The sequence below is a fragment of the Geospiza fortis genome, unplaced genomic scaffold, assembly GCF_000277835.1.
Source record: "Geospiza fortis unplaced genomic scaffold, GeoFor_1.0 scaffold221, whole genome shotgun sequence".
NCBI lineage: Eukaryota > Metazoa > Chordata > Aves > Passeriformes > Thraupidae > Geospiza > Geospiza fortis.
The window spans coordinates 2,308,782-2,325,420 of record NW_005054395.1 but is presented as its reverse complement, the minus strand read 5'-3'; the positions used below and the strand labels follow the sequence as shown (position 1 = coordinate 2,325,420).

Below are 16,639 nucleotides of genomic sequence, written 5' to 3'. Positions count from 1 at the left end.
ATAGAGATGAGTAAGTGGCTCCACAGCCCCCTGAGACAGCAATGTCAATACTCAGTATTTTTTGTTAGCTGAGTGTGCATTCTCTATACTGAGGTTTAAAACATTTAGAAGAGTAAGAGTATCAAAAGAGCATCTGCTATGTGGGCATGTGTTTCTGTGAGCACTGTGTGTGAAACCTGTATAGACCACATATGCTTTTTTTGTATCTGCATAACTGATTTATGTCATCTGGAATGTAAAGGATTAAGTTCTGGTAGATTTTGTTTAGGCATAAAAATATCATATACAAATTGTTTTTTCATACATTTCATATGTTTCACTGTAGGGAGGTTAAAAAAAAACAACAAAAACCCACCAAACCACAAAAAAACCCCAAAACAGCAAAACCCACCCGACTCTCCCTGTGTTTTTTCTCTATTGCCCCTACCCTGAGTTTCTGTTCACACCAATATTTATAAACAGCAAGTAATGCACTTTCTTTTGCATGCACAAAGCTCTGGGGAAAATGAGGAAATGTTTCAGTATGTGTAAGGTGTTGAATACTTTGTTTTGCTCTGATTTATCTTTCAAAGAGTTGTGGAGTCCTGCCTAAAAAACTAGAATACACTCCCTGTAAGCTTATGCTACCTTTGTGTAAAACAATCAAACCTCTACTGCTGGAACTCAGAAATTTATGGACAGAATGACTAGAACAGTAAAAATGACTTTAAAAATGTGGTTATTGGATAAACTGGTATGAGCCCAGCTGCTGAGGATAAATTGATTTTGCTATTGCTTTAAATCTGTGATGTGTTGGTATTTTGGCAGAGTAAGAAAAACAAGGATATTAGAAAGTAATTTACTGCCCTGGGATTAGTGAGGAGTGTTGTGTTTCTGTGACTGGGGCAGGCCGGGCTGGTGGAGATGTGTCTGATAAACAGGACGAGGTCTAGTCTGACAGCTGGCAACAATAGCCTGTGCTCAAAGTCAGGTGTACTAAATTAGCAAATCTATTACAAGGCTACAGGAGAAATCTCACAGAAGACAAGCCTTGTAGGCAGCAGTGCTGCCAAATGGGAAATGATTCATCGTCTCTGAATGGGATGAGCACTGAGCAGAAGCAGTTTAAACCTCAGACTGCTTTGGCTCATAAACCACCAAATATGCGATTAACACTTTATCTTCTCCAATCCCGTGGTTTTTATTGTCTCCTGAAGAACACTCTGTATTCAGGAGCAAAATCTGTGAGACTCATTTGTTTCTTCTAGTCTCTCTTTTGGAAGTTTGAATGTGTTTAGGTATTTTTTTTTTATTTTTAGCTAAACGACAAAATGTTTGTGTCTATCCTAAAAAGCACTCCTGTCCTGTGACCCTTCAGCAACAGCGCCTTTTAGTGAGGACCAGGAGTGCAGGCACAGCTCCCTGAACTGACTTATTGTAGTTTATTTGCTTTTATTTAGTGAAAATACATGATTAGCTGGAGATGTAGTTTAATGTAGGATGCCAGTTCCAGGGCGATCACTGCATTTTGTTTTTTAGTATTTTAAAAATTTGCATCACTTTAACATTAACAATGCCATTCATAGTCTACAATGCTGAAAAATGAACAGGAAATATGTTTATGAATCCTTAAATTTAGTTAATGCAGAAAGGAGGTACAATTGACAAAGCTGGATGAAGCAATGTAAAAGGGAAAAGCCTGTGCCCTCTTTGTCTCCATATAACTGATCAGGTATTTATTATTATATCTCTGGTCTTATTATAAATTGTCATATTGGCTCTAAGATACATAAATGATAGAGAGACTAAAGGAATTAGGTCACTGGAAGGTGTTTAGTATTAAATAATTGAGATGTCAGAAGATGGTTGTGAGAGGAAATAACATTGTACTTGGGAAGTTAATATATTTGTTTAACAAATAATTATGTTTGGGTGCCCTGGGATAGCACTCAATTAGCTGAGAGGTCCAAGGAGCAGTGTGTTTAGGAAATGCATGTCGACATTCCTCTGGAAAACTTGGTCTGCTCTTACCTTGCTTGTGCAGCCACGTAAGAAATGGTAGAAATCAGAAGTTATTCAGTGTAACACTTTGTGAGCAGAACTGCAGGAGGTTCAGGGTTCCTGGAGTGAAAGGCTGCAGGGAAATGAGGCTTTTCCATTTCTGTGTCCCCTCAGAATCCCCATCATGTCCCATAACTGGTGTTTGAGGTCCTTGGAAATACTTGGATGCTCCTTGCACTTGGAAGCCATTCTGCCTTCTATATTGAAATGTTCTTGAACTTGTTGGGAATATTTTCCTGAGTTTTTATCCATTTGCTGAACTGCTAGGAGTGTTGATGCACAGTGTTGCACTTTTTGCATGCATGTAATCACCTTACACTCCTTTTTTCAGTCTCAGCTCCTCCCCATTATCTTTCTTAATCTTCACTCTACCCTGCTTAATATCTTCTACTCTGTGTTCTTCTTTCTCAAAAACATTCTTGTAGTTTTACTTCTTGAGCATTTCATCTTCCCAAAAGATTTCTGAAGTTGTAGTTGAAATGGCTGGCAATGGTTTTGAGGCAAGATCCTTTATTTCCATGCATTGGTGAGCTATTTAATCTGAATCTCTGGGTGTTCTGTTTCTTTAAATTCTCTTTTATATTATTTCTTACAGTACTATATAAATTGTACTGATTTGAGTAAATAATTTAAGCAACTTGTGTAAAACCAAAGCAAAACAGAACCAAGGCTTTCCTGTAAGTTGCTTTACTTCAGTTGAAATAAATAAGATTGCTCTTTCAATTAGCTCATTTCTCTTCAACAGCAGCAGCTTCTTAAACTGTTTGGATTTGTTCTGGAGGACACATCTGTTTAAACAGAGAAACCAAACTGAAGCTGTCCATATTAAAGGACTGCAATAACTTATTCAGTTTATAAATGCTATAGACTAATGATGTAATAATCTCCTGGAGATGAGGCTTCATGGGTGTGTGGTGAGGGATAAGACTGGACTGAGGTACATGAGTTTTAATGATGCTTGAATGGTGACATTGTCTTGTTTTTCCATGTGTGCAAGAATTTTCCTGATTTAGATGATGTTGCATTTCTGCAGGTACAGACAGAATTCCATCATCAGAGGCATGACCAGGTAAAGGTGTGTATGTATAGTCCCCACACCTTCCTGCTGACCTTGCTGTATTTTTGGCAGAAACCAAACTGTCAAGATCCAGAGAGAGGCAACTTCCAGAGTTGAAAGCTTTCCACTAAAACCAATTTTCCAAAAAAATGTGAATATAGTGATATTGTGCTTGAATATTCCAACTGTACTAAATAAGAAAGAGGCAGGATCCGCATATTATGAAGGAGACAGAATGTCTGAGGTTGTGGATATTGATGATAATGCAGGAGGATATAAGAGTACATTACTCATCTGTATTGCCCCATGTAATGTCAGTACATCAGGTGTAGTAATACAACAAAATTGTGCTGAACAAGGAGTTTGGATTAAGGGCAGATGCTTAATTAATGATTTTTGCTAGTGATAGTATCAAAATCATGACCCTCTTGCACTCTTTAACATGGTTTTACTTATTAGAGGATTATTTTTTGTAAATACTTAACATATATTTGAAATGCCAGAATTCTTTTTTTCTCCCTAATAAAAGTTGTTGCCCGAACTTTTCTCATGAGTTAGGAATTATTTCTTGAAAAGCATCTGACAGTCCTTTTGGTAGTACTGATAAAATCAATATGTACAGCATTTTGCTGGAGTGGCATGGGAATTACTTGTGAAGGGTAAATTATGTCCGTGGTTTTGGGGTCTTTTTTTTTTTTTTCCCTGGTTCTTTTCCTTTCTCCTCTTCCCAGAAAAGCCCCAGCAGTAGTGGTGTTCCCCAGGGACCATGTCTGCAGCAGAGACAGAGTTTTGAGATTTCCTGTTTAAATCACACGTGTGGCCGTGTCCTGACAGCGCTGGCAGCCCAGCCTGGAACGCTGCTGGGACCCACAATCCCTGACACCAGGAGTCTGACTTAGCTGCAGGTGCCTCTTGTCTGAGCCCTTTTTAAAATTCAGGGCATTTTTGTCCACTTGGTAATTAGATCATGAATTTCTTTTGTTGTTGCCTCTACTACAGCTCATTCAGAGAGTGGAGAGTTTTACTGCAGTGAAACAAATCCAAGGGCTCTGCTCCTTGCTGGCAGGTTTGTCCCCAGCACGTTGCATGAAATACATCAGGCAGAGCTATCATTTATTTCTCCCATTAAATTTTTCCCTCCACTCCTGTTCCTATCAAACTGAGAAATAGATGGGTGAATTTCCATATTACCTTCTTTATTTACCCATCAGAGAATGATCCTGTGCTCCCTTAAGTATTTTACTAGTTGATAACTTTAGATTAATTGCTTGTTTTGGTTAAAAACTAACTGCTGGGATTATAAAGAAGTCTTTAAGGACTGAGGTAGGATTTTTAATTTTAAGAGTTTGAGATAAGAGTGACCCCTTTTCTTTGCCTGAGCTCTTAAAAACTATTTTATTCCAGTACTTACTTACTTCACTCGCACTTGGATATAAAAACTACCTCTGCAGTTTGAGATTAGTTAATTTTGGTAATGGTACTCTAAAGATTTTTTATAGACTATTTTTTTAATATTGCAGAAGGGTAAGAAATAATTGAGACTGTTACAGCAAACATAACACCAAAGTTGCAGGATTCTTTCATCTTTTTAATGGATTTCTGTTTCCCACCCTGATTTTGTTTACTGGAATGTGATTTTATACTTGTCACCAATATGAGAAACGAAGGAATAACTTTGAAATTTGTCTGAAAGTTGATCTTTGCTGGCCTTCTTTTTAAGCATTCTAATGGCTGTTAATTTAAAGCTGTGTTGTTCCCCCCACCTCAGGTGACAGCACAGTTTTGAGTCTCTGTAAGTGGTGTCTGTCCCACAGCTCCATGGTACAGTAGTGGTTGGTTTTTCAGATGTTGAAAAATGGGTGAAATGGGATGATTAGGCCATTTTGGAGGAGGGTGGAGAAGAGAAATGGAATTTATAGTGTATGAAAGTTGTGCATTGGAAACATCCTGGCTGGTCTGAAAGGCTCCATCCACACTGAACCAGGAAATGCAGATATTCCCAATAGCCTTTGTTTTCTTTAAGTTTCCCACGTGTTACTTCTGCTTCCTTCTCACTGAGCTGTGGCTGAAGCCCTAATTTACACAGAGCCCTGATGAGCATGGTTTATTTGTATCATTGAGCTTTAATTTACACATTTGGTATATAGCTAAAAAAAAAAGCAAACCAAACCCAACTTTTTATCATCTGCTTACTCAACTTAACCTGGATTAATGTGAATCTCCATGAAAGAGACTTGTAAAGCTTTGTGGTAGGGTTTGCAGTGCCTAGGGAGGGCTGCTATCTTCATTGCAGAAGTGGCAGCATAATTTCTTTCCTTTACCTCTTGAGAGGCGTATCAAACAAAGTGGACACATGAATAGGGTGGGTGACGTGTGTGGCAGCGAGCCCATCGCTCAATGAATCTGGGAAACGTGAATGCATGAGCTGCACGGAGGAGGAATTCAATGGGCTGGGGGGGTTTGTGGTTTGTTTTACTCTTGGCTTGGAGTGGAGTAAGGGAGGAGAAGTGGAAAAGGAAGCCTTTTGTTTACAGTGAAACAATGCTGTGAAGTAGACATCGTGATGTAAAAACAGGAGTCTAAACATGGCAAATCTGGGCAGGCTCCATCTGGCCATGGCCACGAATCACTGCTGCAGTCTGGAGTCGCTGTCGTGTCGTCCTTCCCTTACGGGAATTTAAAATAGCCTTGGAGACTCTCTCCCAGAATTTTATTATTGCATGAGATGAATGATTTATTGGAGTAACTGTTTCTATCCAGTGATGCATTGCATCTTTGTTCTCTCTGATAAATGTGTGATGTTTTCATTTGGAGTTTTAAACTCCATGAGTTACATTATGTGCAAGTTATATGAGTCTGGAATTCTAAATCTAGTCACAGCGCAGCCAATTCTTGTGGAGACCTTAGAGTGAGTCAGTTGAACAGAAAATGTACTGGTTTTGTGTTAGGTTCTGGCATCTTTTGCAGTAGTTTAAATTACATTGCATTATTAGGTCATTTGTCACTTCCAGATATGCATATTGCTGATTATTGTGGGTTTGTTTGTTTAGTCCCATGGAAAAATTCTGATTTGTTGAGACGCAGGTTTCTAACTGACAATGCTTGTAATGTATGTGATCCTTGGAAATGGGTTTCACTTTACATGTAGTGTATTAAGGATTTAATATCTGGCTTGTGTTGAACTTACAGAAATGTGTTTATGGGAAAATTTAGAATTATAACAATTAGTAAAGGAAATTCCTGTTAAAAGTGCTTTTCTAGTACCATGTTTATACTAATACATATTTTAATGGAGTTTATTTTAAAGCTGTCTACCTTGTGTTTGGACATCAGTCTAGCAGTGATGCTTTTATATGTAACTCAGAATATTTCTCTGCAACCTGACATGTTAGTATTAAATAGCACTTTAAAAATCCATTAGTACTTTGAATTGTTCTAATGCCTACTCTTATTAAGAATTAGAATTGGTACATGATTCTAAGTTTGCATTCAATTTTAATGAGGTTTATAAGTTTGTAAGAGAATTAGAAATTTATTTCCTACCAGTATAAGCTGTAGGTGTGCTAGGAGGCAGCTGTGCCTGTTGGAGATGCCACCACCCCTTCCCAGTTGCCCTGGCTGCCATCAGGAGCAGAAGGGATTGTGTGATGCAGCTTCTAATTCCCATCAGGAGAAGATTCCCAGGTGCAGCAGCCCAGGGATGATGTTTGGATGTACCTGGCTGCTTGTCCTGCAGCTTTTCCTGCTGCAGAGCTGGGATCCAGGGTGGGGGAGAGTGATTGCCTTGGGTGTCATCGAGCAGAGTGTGTCTGAAATCCGCATCAGCCTGTCCAGTGTCCTTGGGTGAACTGGGCTTCCTTGTGCTGGCACCTGCAGCTCCGTGTGCTGCCTCCACTGGGCCCCGGAGAGGGTGGAGTCTAGAGTGTTGATTTGGGTGATGCTGAATTTTACAATTGGGGAAAATAATGATCCTGCCATTCTCTCTGTGTGTACATGTTTTGTACTGACTCTGGTTTAGAGCTCATTGGGTTATTCTGAATTTCTGTTGCTTTGTGAGACCCAGAAGGAACAGCTGTCCATAAGTAAAACAGAGCAGCCTGGAAGTAATTGTGTGTGTACTTGCAAGAGAAGTGCTTTTTTATGTTTTAGTTCTGCATTTCTGAATGTGCTTTGGGAAATGGAAAAGCTGAATGTTTAAGGAGAAGATTGTGTCTCTAAAAACCTGAAGGGTGTTAACTGGTTATGTCGGTATACTGGCGGCAAAATATGTTTTTAACTTAATTTTGTTTTTAATAAAATAAACTTCTGCAGCTGCCAAACAGAGACAGGAGGAAAAACTGTACGTCTGCATTAAAATGAAAACATTGGGGTAGCATTGTGTTTTATGGGGTGCACTTCTCCAGCACAACTGCAGCAAGGGCAGCTTGGCTGATCCTCCCTGCTCTGCAGCCATGTGCTTGTGGCACTTCCTTTGCTGCAGGTTTGCAGATGGCGTGACTGCAGGGTGAGTCTGTGCAGCTCTAGGAGCCAACACTGAACTAATCTGTCTCCCCAGAAGGTTAATTTTCTGTTAATTCACTTCAGTTTCCTGCTCTACCTTGTATCCCTGTGCTGGCTGGACCTGCTTTGAGGGAGGAACAGCTGCAGCCCCCTGTACTGTTGGGTGCAACCTGAAACCGTCCAGCGTGCTCCAATCTGCTCGGAATAATGGTCAGCTGCTGTGTTCTGACCCATTTCGTGCTGCAAGACCTCAGCTCCAAACCCCTGTGCACCTGTAAAATACAGTATTTGTTAGGTTTACCTGCCTTTGTGTGTCCCCTCTTGACAGCAATCCATTGCAACCTTCAAAAATGCAGGAATTTCATTAAGCAAAAGTAAACTCTCAGTTTTACGGTCATGTTTCTGTCACATTTTGTTCATTTTCAGGAAAAGCACCTTTCAAAGGAAATGGAACCTTAAAAAAAACTCCTCAGAGAGATTAACTGTAAAATAAAACTTCATGTGAATAGTTAGGGTAAACAATTTTGTTTCAAAACCTTAATTGAGGTAGTTATTACCTCAACGGCTGTATTTGCAAAATCCGTACGGTGTTATTTACAGCTCTTTGCTCAATAAATAGTTGAGGACCTCCTGTTTTATATTTTCCCATGTGGGAATTTAGGCAGGTCCAAGGAGGGAATGCAAGCCGAAAAATACAAATTTCTTGTGAGCGTGCCAACAATGGAAGAAACCAGTAGGAATTTGTTTAAAAATGTTTAAAGCGTTGAGCCATCCTGCTGGAACCTGTGCACCGTGTGCTGTTTGCCTGTCACAAATGGCTTTTCTAAAAGAAATAAGTGAATTTGCAAAGAGTTTTGTACATTGTGGAGAAAAGTACATCATGTCAGCCTTAGGTTCAAACACCCGAGCAATTTCTGGGTCCCAGGGGCAGCCGTGAAGGCGAGGAGGGGCGTGAGTGTGGCTTCATTTGCCTTCCTCCCTCTCCCTCCCCCAAGCAGGCTCATTCCAATCAGCAGTGTAATTGGAATGCAACCACAGTCTGGAGGAGGAAGGGGAATTTTTGGCAAGGAGAGGCAGAGCAGTTGGGAGCTTTATTCAGATTAAAGCATAGACGACCATTCATTATCAGTACAACACACATTAGCAACAGCACAGCATTGTGTTTCTACAGCTGGGACTTATTTCAGTGATTGTATTGCCCCACATAGAACATGCAAACAACTGGGATCTGATCACAAAACCCCACACTAATGGCTTTCAGTAAAAGATGGTGTTTCTGTAGGGGAAGAAAGACTTGTCTTCAAAATGAGCCATTGTGGTAAAAATTGATAGGCAGCCTGTCGCTCTCCCGTGTGTTACATATGTTCTTGAATGAGTGCTTTTTCTGAGAGAAAAACCCTCGGGGAAGGAAAAAACCAACAGGAATGATAATGTTAAAACTGTTGGTTGGATTCAGAAGGCTGAACTTGTTCTTCTGTGGTGATGACACGTGGAAAGCCAGAAGATTAGAAAACATAATCTTAGCTTTGGACGGAGTGCTTTCCTCCCCATAACCTCAGGGCTGTCTGTTGACACAGTGTGGGTTCTTAGGGATGGATGTTTGGCATGGGCTGGGGGGTTCTGCTGAGCCATGTGTAGACTTCAATGTGTTGATTGTGTGTTTCCTTCTGCAGCAATGTGCTCACTTCCATGGACACTCATGATTGGTTTTATTTTCTTAGCTGTCTTCCTTAATCTTTCTTTGATAGTATTGGTGTGTCTCAATACAGACGTTTAAAAACTACTTACTTAAGATGGCTTAAGCAATATTATTTTTTCCATAGGAATTTTAAGACTAATATATCTGTAAAATGATTGTCTACAGCTGTAGCCCTGAGGTGTTTGTGCCTCACGCTGCTGGGTACAAACACATTTAAACCTTGTCATTTGTCATAAATAAAGAGGTGCATTATAACAGATAACTGAGTGCTAGAGACACGCAGGTAATGTAACACTAAAACCTACCTGTGAAGTAAAGTGGTGGTGTTCCTGTTTTGCAGGTGAGTGTGCTGAACAAATTGGCTACAAACAGTTCGATACAGGCTGGAAATACCCACAAGGGTTGAATACACAGCCCTTAAATGTCCGGGTTCCTTGAATTCACATACCACTTTCCTTCCCTCTAATGTTGCTTCCTCAGCACTCATTCTGGTGTTACCCAGCCTTTGGAGGTGAATAGATCATTGAGGACTCTGAGATCATGTCTGAGAGGTGATGATTCTGTGAAATCTCATAGATCTTTATCACTTTTTATTTGTTTTCAATGCAAGCTTCCTGCATTGGAGCTCCCTTTCCACTTCATGGGCTTCATGTTCTTCCCCCTTCTACTCATTATTCTGAAATAAACATACTTTTTAATACTTATAAAAAACAGTGGTAACGTATAACATAGGTTACCTTCCCTAACAACAGCTTGATGTCATTAAAAGTTGGATTTTTCTGTAAAAATGGTTCCAAAGTTAGCAGCAGTTGTAACAAGAGTTCTTCAGTAACTAGCAAAAAGAATAAACAGAGTTCAGAAAATGAGAGGGAAATATTTATCTTTCTATAAAATTGACCTTTTCAATAGTCATAGTTCCTTTCAATTTTTATGTGAGTTGAACCAATTATTCACCCCCTCTATAACTGCATGTAAATTTTAATAGCTAACACAGATTACAGGGGTTTGGGGATACTAAATATTTTGCATTTACTTATAATAGTTAAATTATTTTTCAGTAAGCCATTCTTTGTCAGTCACAGGAGTAATAAATAAGAAAAAGGAAATTGGCAAATATGATTCAATTCCTATTTTTGAATATTTGTGGACTGTGTAGCAAAGCTGTCATAGAAGGAGACTGGGTAGCTTCTAACATAATGCTCTTTTCATGTTTCTGTGAGCAGACCTGAGTAGCATATGTTAGAATGAGATCATAAAGCATGATAAAAAATATTTAATGTATGTATACTATGTAAAATCGGTGTGCTGTTTGTCTTGGCACATATATATTGGAATATTAATGTTCTCTTTTCTGTAGACTACCCAGGAAGTCTGTAATAAACAGAAACATAGCTGTCCATTGACTCACTGATACTCTGGAATGAATACTTTATCTACACATGTGTGCTAGAAGTCATTAATGTCATTTGATGATCCACTTATGGTACAACACACCCCCCTGCTCTTTTTCAGTATATCCAGCCATTGGTTTGCATTCTAGTTCCAGTGCAAGTTTAAATAGCTTAACGTTTTGTTTCAAAAGAATTGTAACAAAAAGTGCCTTAAAACAAGCACATCCAAATAATAAATAACCTCCTGCAGTGCCCTTGTGCCTCCACAGGATCCTTTAGTGGTGGGGCTCTGTAGATCTGTTAACGGTGAGCGTTGGGTCTAGAATCATCAAGGGAAAGAAACCTCCCTCTAGTTCTTTCTGGGTTTTGAATCTTTAGCTTAAATTGAGCCTAGGATAGAGGGCTCAAAGATAATTAAGTCCCGTGAGTTTAGTGGGAATCATTGCCTGGATAAAGAGGAGACCCTGGCAGTGACCTGGAGCAGATCCTGCACTGCTGGCCCAGGGAGAGCCTGGTGGGAGAGGCTCTGTCTGAATGCCCAGGGGAAAAGCCTCAGCCACAGCCTCCAGTCAACCATGAAACATAAATCCATAGGAAACCAAACTTCCTTAGCTTTTATTCTCAAGGAACTATTAATCAGCTGGTTATCAGAATATTCAGGACAGGTTTTAATACAGTGTTGAAACTGTTAGAAAAGTGGAGCATAAACTCTGGTGCTTTTCCCACCAGTGGGAAAAGTTTTGTCCAAAAAAAGTCCTGAGATAGATGAGAGCTCTGTGTATGTGGAAGATTGTTTCTCTTTGAGTTGAGCTGATGCTCCTGGGACCTGGGCTTTTTTACCTAGAAATACCTGGCAGAGAGGGTGTTGTTAGTGGAAGCTTTCTCAGCATCTCTCTTGTTTTGTTAACCTGACAAAGCCAGAGTGGGTTGACATCTGACTTGCCTTAAATGTGGTTACTAGAGAGGGAAAAGTTGAGCCAAAAATATTAGTTTGTTCCCTCATGGCTAATTGTTGAGGAAGCAGTTATTAGTCTGTGTGCTCTGCGTGTGCCCAGTCTTATAAAAATGAGACTTCAGTTAAATTGCATTGGCAGGCTTGCTTTCTTTTTGAAAAGAAGTGTTTGTAATTAGTTAACATTACAATTTCTCTCACAAGAATAGTTGAACCTCTTGTGTCTTGGACATTATACAGTTTTAGGAGCACCCTGTGTGGCTGTGCTGTAGATGAATTTTGACTTAACTATTGGATTTTAAGCCCTCAGCTTCACTTGACACTTCCCATTACTTCAAATGGGTAAAACTGTGACAATAATTGTATAATTTTTTAGATATTTTAGAAAGTTGCCATCCATTTTACTTGAAGCTTTTCACCACTAGATGAAAGGTGCCTGGTGAGCAATAACCTACTGCAGTTCTTGGGCAGATGTCCTTTGTGTTATCACTCATCTGAGGATATTCTTGGTGTAATAAAACCTTAAGGAGCAGCAAAAGCAGTTTTTCTATTACCTCTTCTTTTTCAGATGCCTTTAGGTTGTTCTCAAAGTTCTGGATAGAGTAAACTTTAGATTGTTTGGCATGTGGAAGCCTTTGATAACTGTGGGTTTTTTATTATGCCATCCAAACGACTTTATTTGATTTGTGGAGCAGTGATGTGACAGTCTCTTTCCTATATGTTCTTGAGTGCTGGGTATCAAATACCTGAAACATTTGACTCTCTGGTAGTATTTTGTTATTCTTGACTGTTCAGATTGAAATCATTGTGTGAAAATCCCTTAAATGGAGCTCTGCTTTAGGACTACCAGTATGTCTTTGAACGGAGAGAAATTATATTTATTACTTTTATCATCCTTAAAAAACCCCAGAAGCTACCGGCCTGGAACCAGGCACTTCTTTTTCAGGGTAAGAGTGTTGTTAGCAGCCCCTTGTATCAAACTACTGTGCTGAAATTTTCCTGGGAACTTTCCTGTGCAATAGGAATGCCCCTTTCCTGTGGAATAGGCCAGTGTGAAGTTGTTCTGTGACTCCCTGCAGCCTCTGATGGGCATCTCCTTGTGTTTCATGGAGGACCAAAACTCCTCAGACCTGAGCAGAGCTGTAGTCAGATTTTACAGTGCTGAATTCCAGTGGAAAGCAGCTTCATTAAAATCAGCATCTTTATGAATGTAAAAACTGGGAAAAGATGAATTCCATTGTTTAGACTGTCCAGGGTGGTGCTTCTGTGCCCTGGCTGTGGAGATGTCCATGGGAGTGTTCATGGATTGCCTCTGCCTGCTTTATTCAGGCAGAAATTGGGGATCAGGAGCCTTGCAGGATCAGTGGGAGGATGTTCTGGGGGGGAAAGGATGACCCATGGTGTTTGGTTTTAGGTGGTGCCTGTGGGATGTGATTATTGGATGCACTTTTCTGTCTTTGCATTTCCTGGCAGTAATAAAAATTGGCGATCTCATAGGAAAAATATCCAAGGGAATCATATAGTGAGGAATCTCTTGCAGCATCAGGTTCCAACCAAATAACTCTTCCCACTCCCCCCCCCCTTTTTTTTGTAATAGTAGCTGTGGGAATTCATGCTTTTGCTCAATCCCCAAGAATCCTTTTGTGTTATCAGTAAATATTTTAATGTTTCACGGGGGAATCTAATATTTCCTGCTTACTAAACCTGTGATTATAGATAAGCATAGTAGTTGAGCAGTGGTGCAGTTTGTGAAGAGAAGTCTTCTTTGTGTACCTTGGCACCTTTATATGAAATTTGTCCCCCTTGACCTTTTATTTATTTATTTGTTTATTTAAATTTATTCTCGTAGGAGATTGTTTTCCCCTGGGTATTTTTAGTTGACAAATGCAAATGTTCCTTCCTTTTAATTTAAACAAACAAACAAAAAAAGCGTGAAACAATTATCAGCTGCTACAAATAAAAGATATCTTTGGAACCATCAAAACTCTGGCTTTAGAAGTTAGTGTGCTCTACCCAAATGCTTTTCAGGTAAAACCTTTTATTTGTTAAGGATGCAGGATAACAGTCTTAGCTGCCTGGTGTTTTTGTGATCAAGGGCGCTTTTGCTGGGCTGTAGAACTCAGCATAAGCCCCTGCTTGTGTCCCAGCACTGATTAATGGTGAACCAGCCAGGAGTGCTCCAGGTCCCTCTCTGGTGAACTCACAGTTGGCAAAACGGTTGAGGGGGGGAAAAAAAGCCACATGAAACTATTGCCTGAGGAAAGCACAACCATCTCACTTCCACTGTTATCTGCCTCCAGGTGCATGGCTAAAAGATGACACTTCCAGCTCAGCTTTCAGGAATTAATTCACATGGCAGTATAAATGATGCAGGAGCACAATTCATTTATGTTTGTTTTATTTCAAGCAAGATTTTCTGAAGTAGTGGACAGGTAAAATAACTTTTTTTAAAGTTGACAATCAGTAACTTAATTTTGTATTTTTGTTCTTTTTGCAGTACTGTGTGCAAAAAACTTGGTGAAAAAGGACTTTTTCCGTAAGTACATTTATACATTTATTTATAGATGGAATAAATATTATGCAAGTTCTATAGTCCAGTGTTTGCATATGATCATTATATTCAGATATTTGCAGTAAGAGGGCTGAAGGCTTTGATGTTTTATTTCAGGGCTTCTATTTTTGTCTTAGGTGACACTCAGCACAGAATCATAATAATAATTAAAACACTGACACACTCTGTCTGTTTTTATGGGAGTGGGAAACAAATTTACCCACTCAGGCAAATTACATGTTTTTCAAATTTAGTGCCATATATTTATTAAGTCGTTTTTCATCCAAGAACCTTTTGTCAAGCAAACAGATGTGCTCCTTAATTATTAATAACCACCTCATAACACCGAGGTACTCTGAAATTATATTTTAATTAATTTTAATAATGTTTTGAAAGAAGTACTAAGAAGTAGATGAGGAAAGCAGGAAGGAATCCTGTTGCCTATGTCCTGCATGCATAGATCACCTGCCTGTCACTTCCCACCTTTACAGGTAGGGAGCAGGAGGAATTTGGTGGAGCAGACCTGAGCTTTGGAAAGAAATAGAAGAAGCAATGATTTGAGATACTTCTAGAACATTGCTTATATCTGAATTTCTGTACTGATGACAAGTTCTTGGGTGTTTAACAGTTTGATCATGCCTGAAAAACCCCCTCAGGATGTGCAGTGTGTGATGCTGAAGCACAGATGTCCCAAGGTCCCACTCCCTTGTCCCCCTGTGCTTTCTGTGACACTTGTCCTGAGCCCTCTGCTGCCTGAGCAGCTCTGGCTGAGTCACCTGAAATGCAGCTGGGACAAAATTGCACCTCAGCAAATGTGGTGAATGTTTCCCCACCTTGGTTCCTCCAGCTGGCTCACAGCACTGATGAGGGGAGGCATAGATGAGAGTGAGGGGAAAGGGCAGGACCTGGGGAGTCAGGGGTGGGACCATCCCTGGTGTCAGTTCAGCCGGAGGTGTTGGTCATGGTGGGCTGCTCTGCTCCTGCTGCTCTTCCAGCCCTGAATCTGGAGTTCAGCACTATCTTTACACTGATTTTTGGTGTTCAGATGAAGCTGTGTTCAGTGTTCCTTAGGTACTGAGCTGGCAGTAAATGGAGCACAAAGCCAGTACACCAAGTGGATTCTAAAAGCAAAAATAACCTCTTAGAGGCAATTTTGTTACACCAATATCAGCCAAAATTGTGATTTGATCTTAAAACATATAAAGAATGTAACTCTGCTTTCTCTGCCTTTGGCTTCTTTGTATACTGAGAATTTACTCAAACCTGAATTAGGAAGATTAAGGTGTTTTGATTTTTTTTCCCCCCCAATGTATTTGACTTACACAACTTTTTCTTAGTCCATATCAGTGAAATAAATTGCTAATTTACCCATTTCCTGTGCTTGATACATCATGTTATTCCCATTCATTAAGTAGGGGTCTTATTTATGAATAAAAGGCAAATAAATCTTCAAATGAAAGATTTAAAAACTGAGCAATGATGAAGGACTTCAAAACATCCTGATCCACTTGGTAGCTTTTTTTTCTTTTCCTCCTTATAGGACTTCCTGATCCCTTTGCTAAGGTTGTGGTGGATGGATCTGGCCAATGCCATTCTACAGATACTGTGAAGAATACACTTGATCCCAAATGGAATCAGCATTATGACCTGTAGGTGGTAACAGTGATAACCAAAGGTTTGAAGTGAAATCCTCTAAATTACACAGACAATGTCAGATGTTCTTTATCCTGTCCTATGTATGGCTTGGAAAGTATCCCAGAGTTTATTAGTTTGAGTGAAAAGTCCACCTAGCAAAATTCCACTTTCTCATTTACCTCAAAATTTAAACACTGCACTTGTTTTTCTGGTGCTGATGTCTGCAGCATGCTTACATGGACTACAGTGTTGTTTTATTGTGGTATTTTCATGTTAAAATGAAGCAAGTAATTGACAGTATTTCCCTTTAACTGCTCTTCTCTTGATGCAGTTTTTGTTGGTTGTGGTGCTACAGTATCTTTTTCTCTGTGTGCCTTTTGTTCAATTTTCTCTCCTTTCTGTCATTTTCTGTCCCAAATGTTGTTCTCACTCTGAATTATTGTTATCATCACTTGAGCACCTTTTGGTGCTTTTGAGCAGTAGAATCAGTATGGCACGTATATGTCATGGTTTTCCTCTTTTTCTAAAGTACAGCATATTTCTGTACAATATAAGTTATTAAAGCTTTGATTTTTATGTAGGTCTCTGTGCATGCTTTATTTTCCTTGTCTTTTATTCTTTATCTTTTTCCTTGGGATGAAAGATGGGGAAGAGAAATGAACTGTTTTGCATCATTGTACTCTCCTGTTCTGATCTCTGACTTTTTCCCCATGGCTCCATTCCCTGTCCTGTATTATTAGAAAGTGTTTGAGCATATTTATGTTAACTTTGGCCATCACCAAACCTGCAGCAAATTGGTGTTGGTACACAGAAA

General features: G+C 39.6%; 1 protein-coding gene across 1 annotated transcript in view; it reads left to right on the top strand.

Moving 5' to 3' along the window:
- The window catches only part of SMURF2 (SMAD specific E3 ubiquitin protein ligase 2), a 73,573-nt gene that overhangs the window by 25,254 nt on the left and 31,680 nt on the right, over positions 1–16,639 (top strand). Inside the window, exons 2-3 of the mRNA XM_031060917.1 lie at positions 14,137–14,175; positions 15,731–15,839. Coding sequence (XP_030916777.1) covers positions 14,137–14,175; positions 15,731–15,839 — 148 coding nt within the window. The remainder of the gene's footprint in view (positions 1–14,136; positions 14,176–15,730; positions 15,840–16,639) is intronic.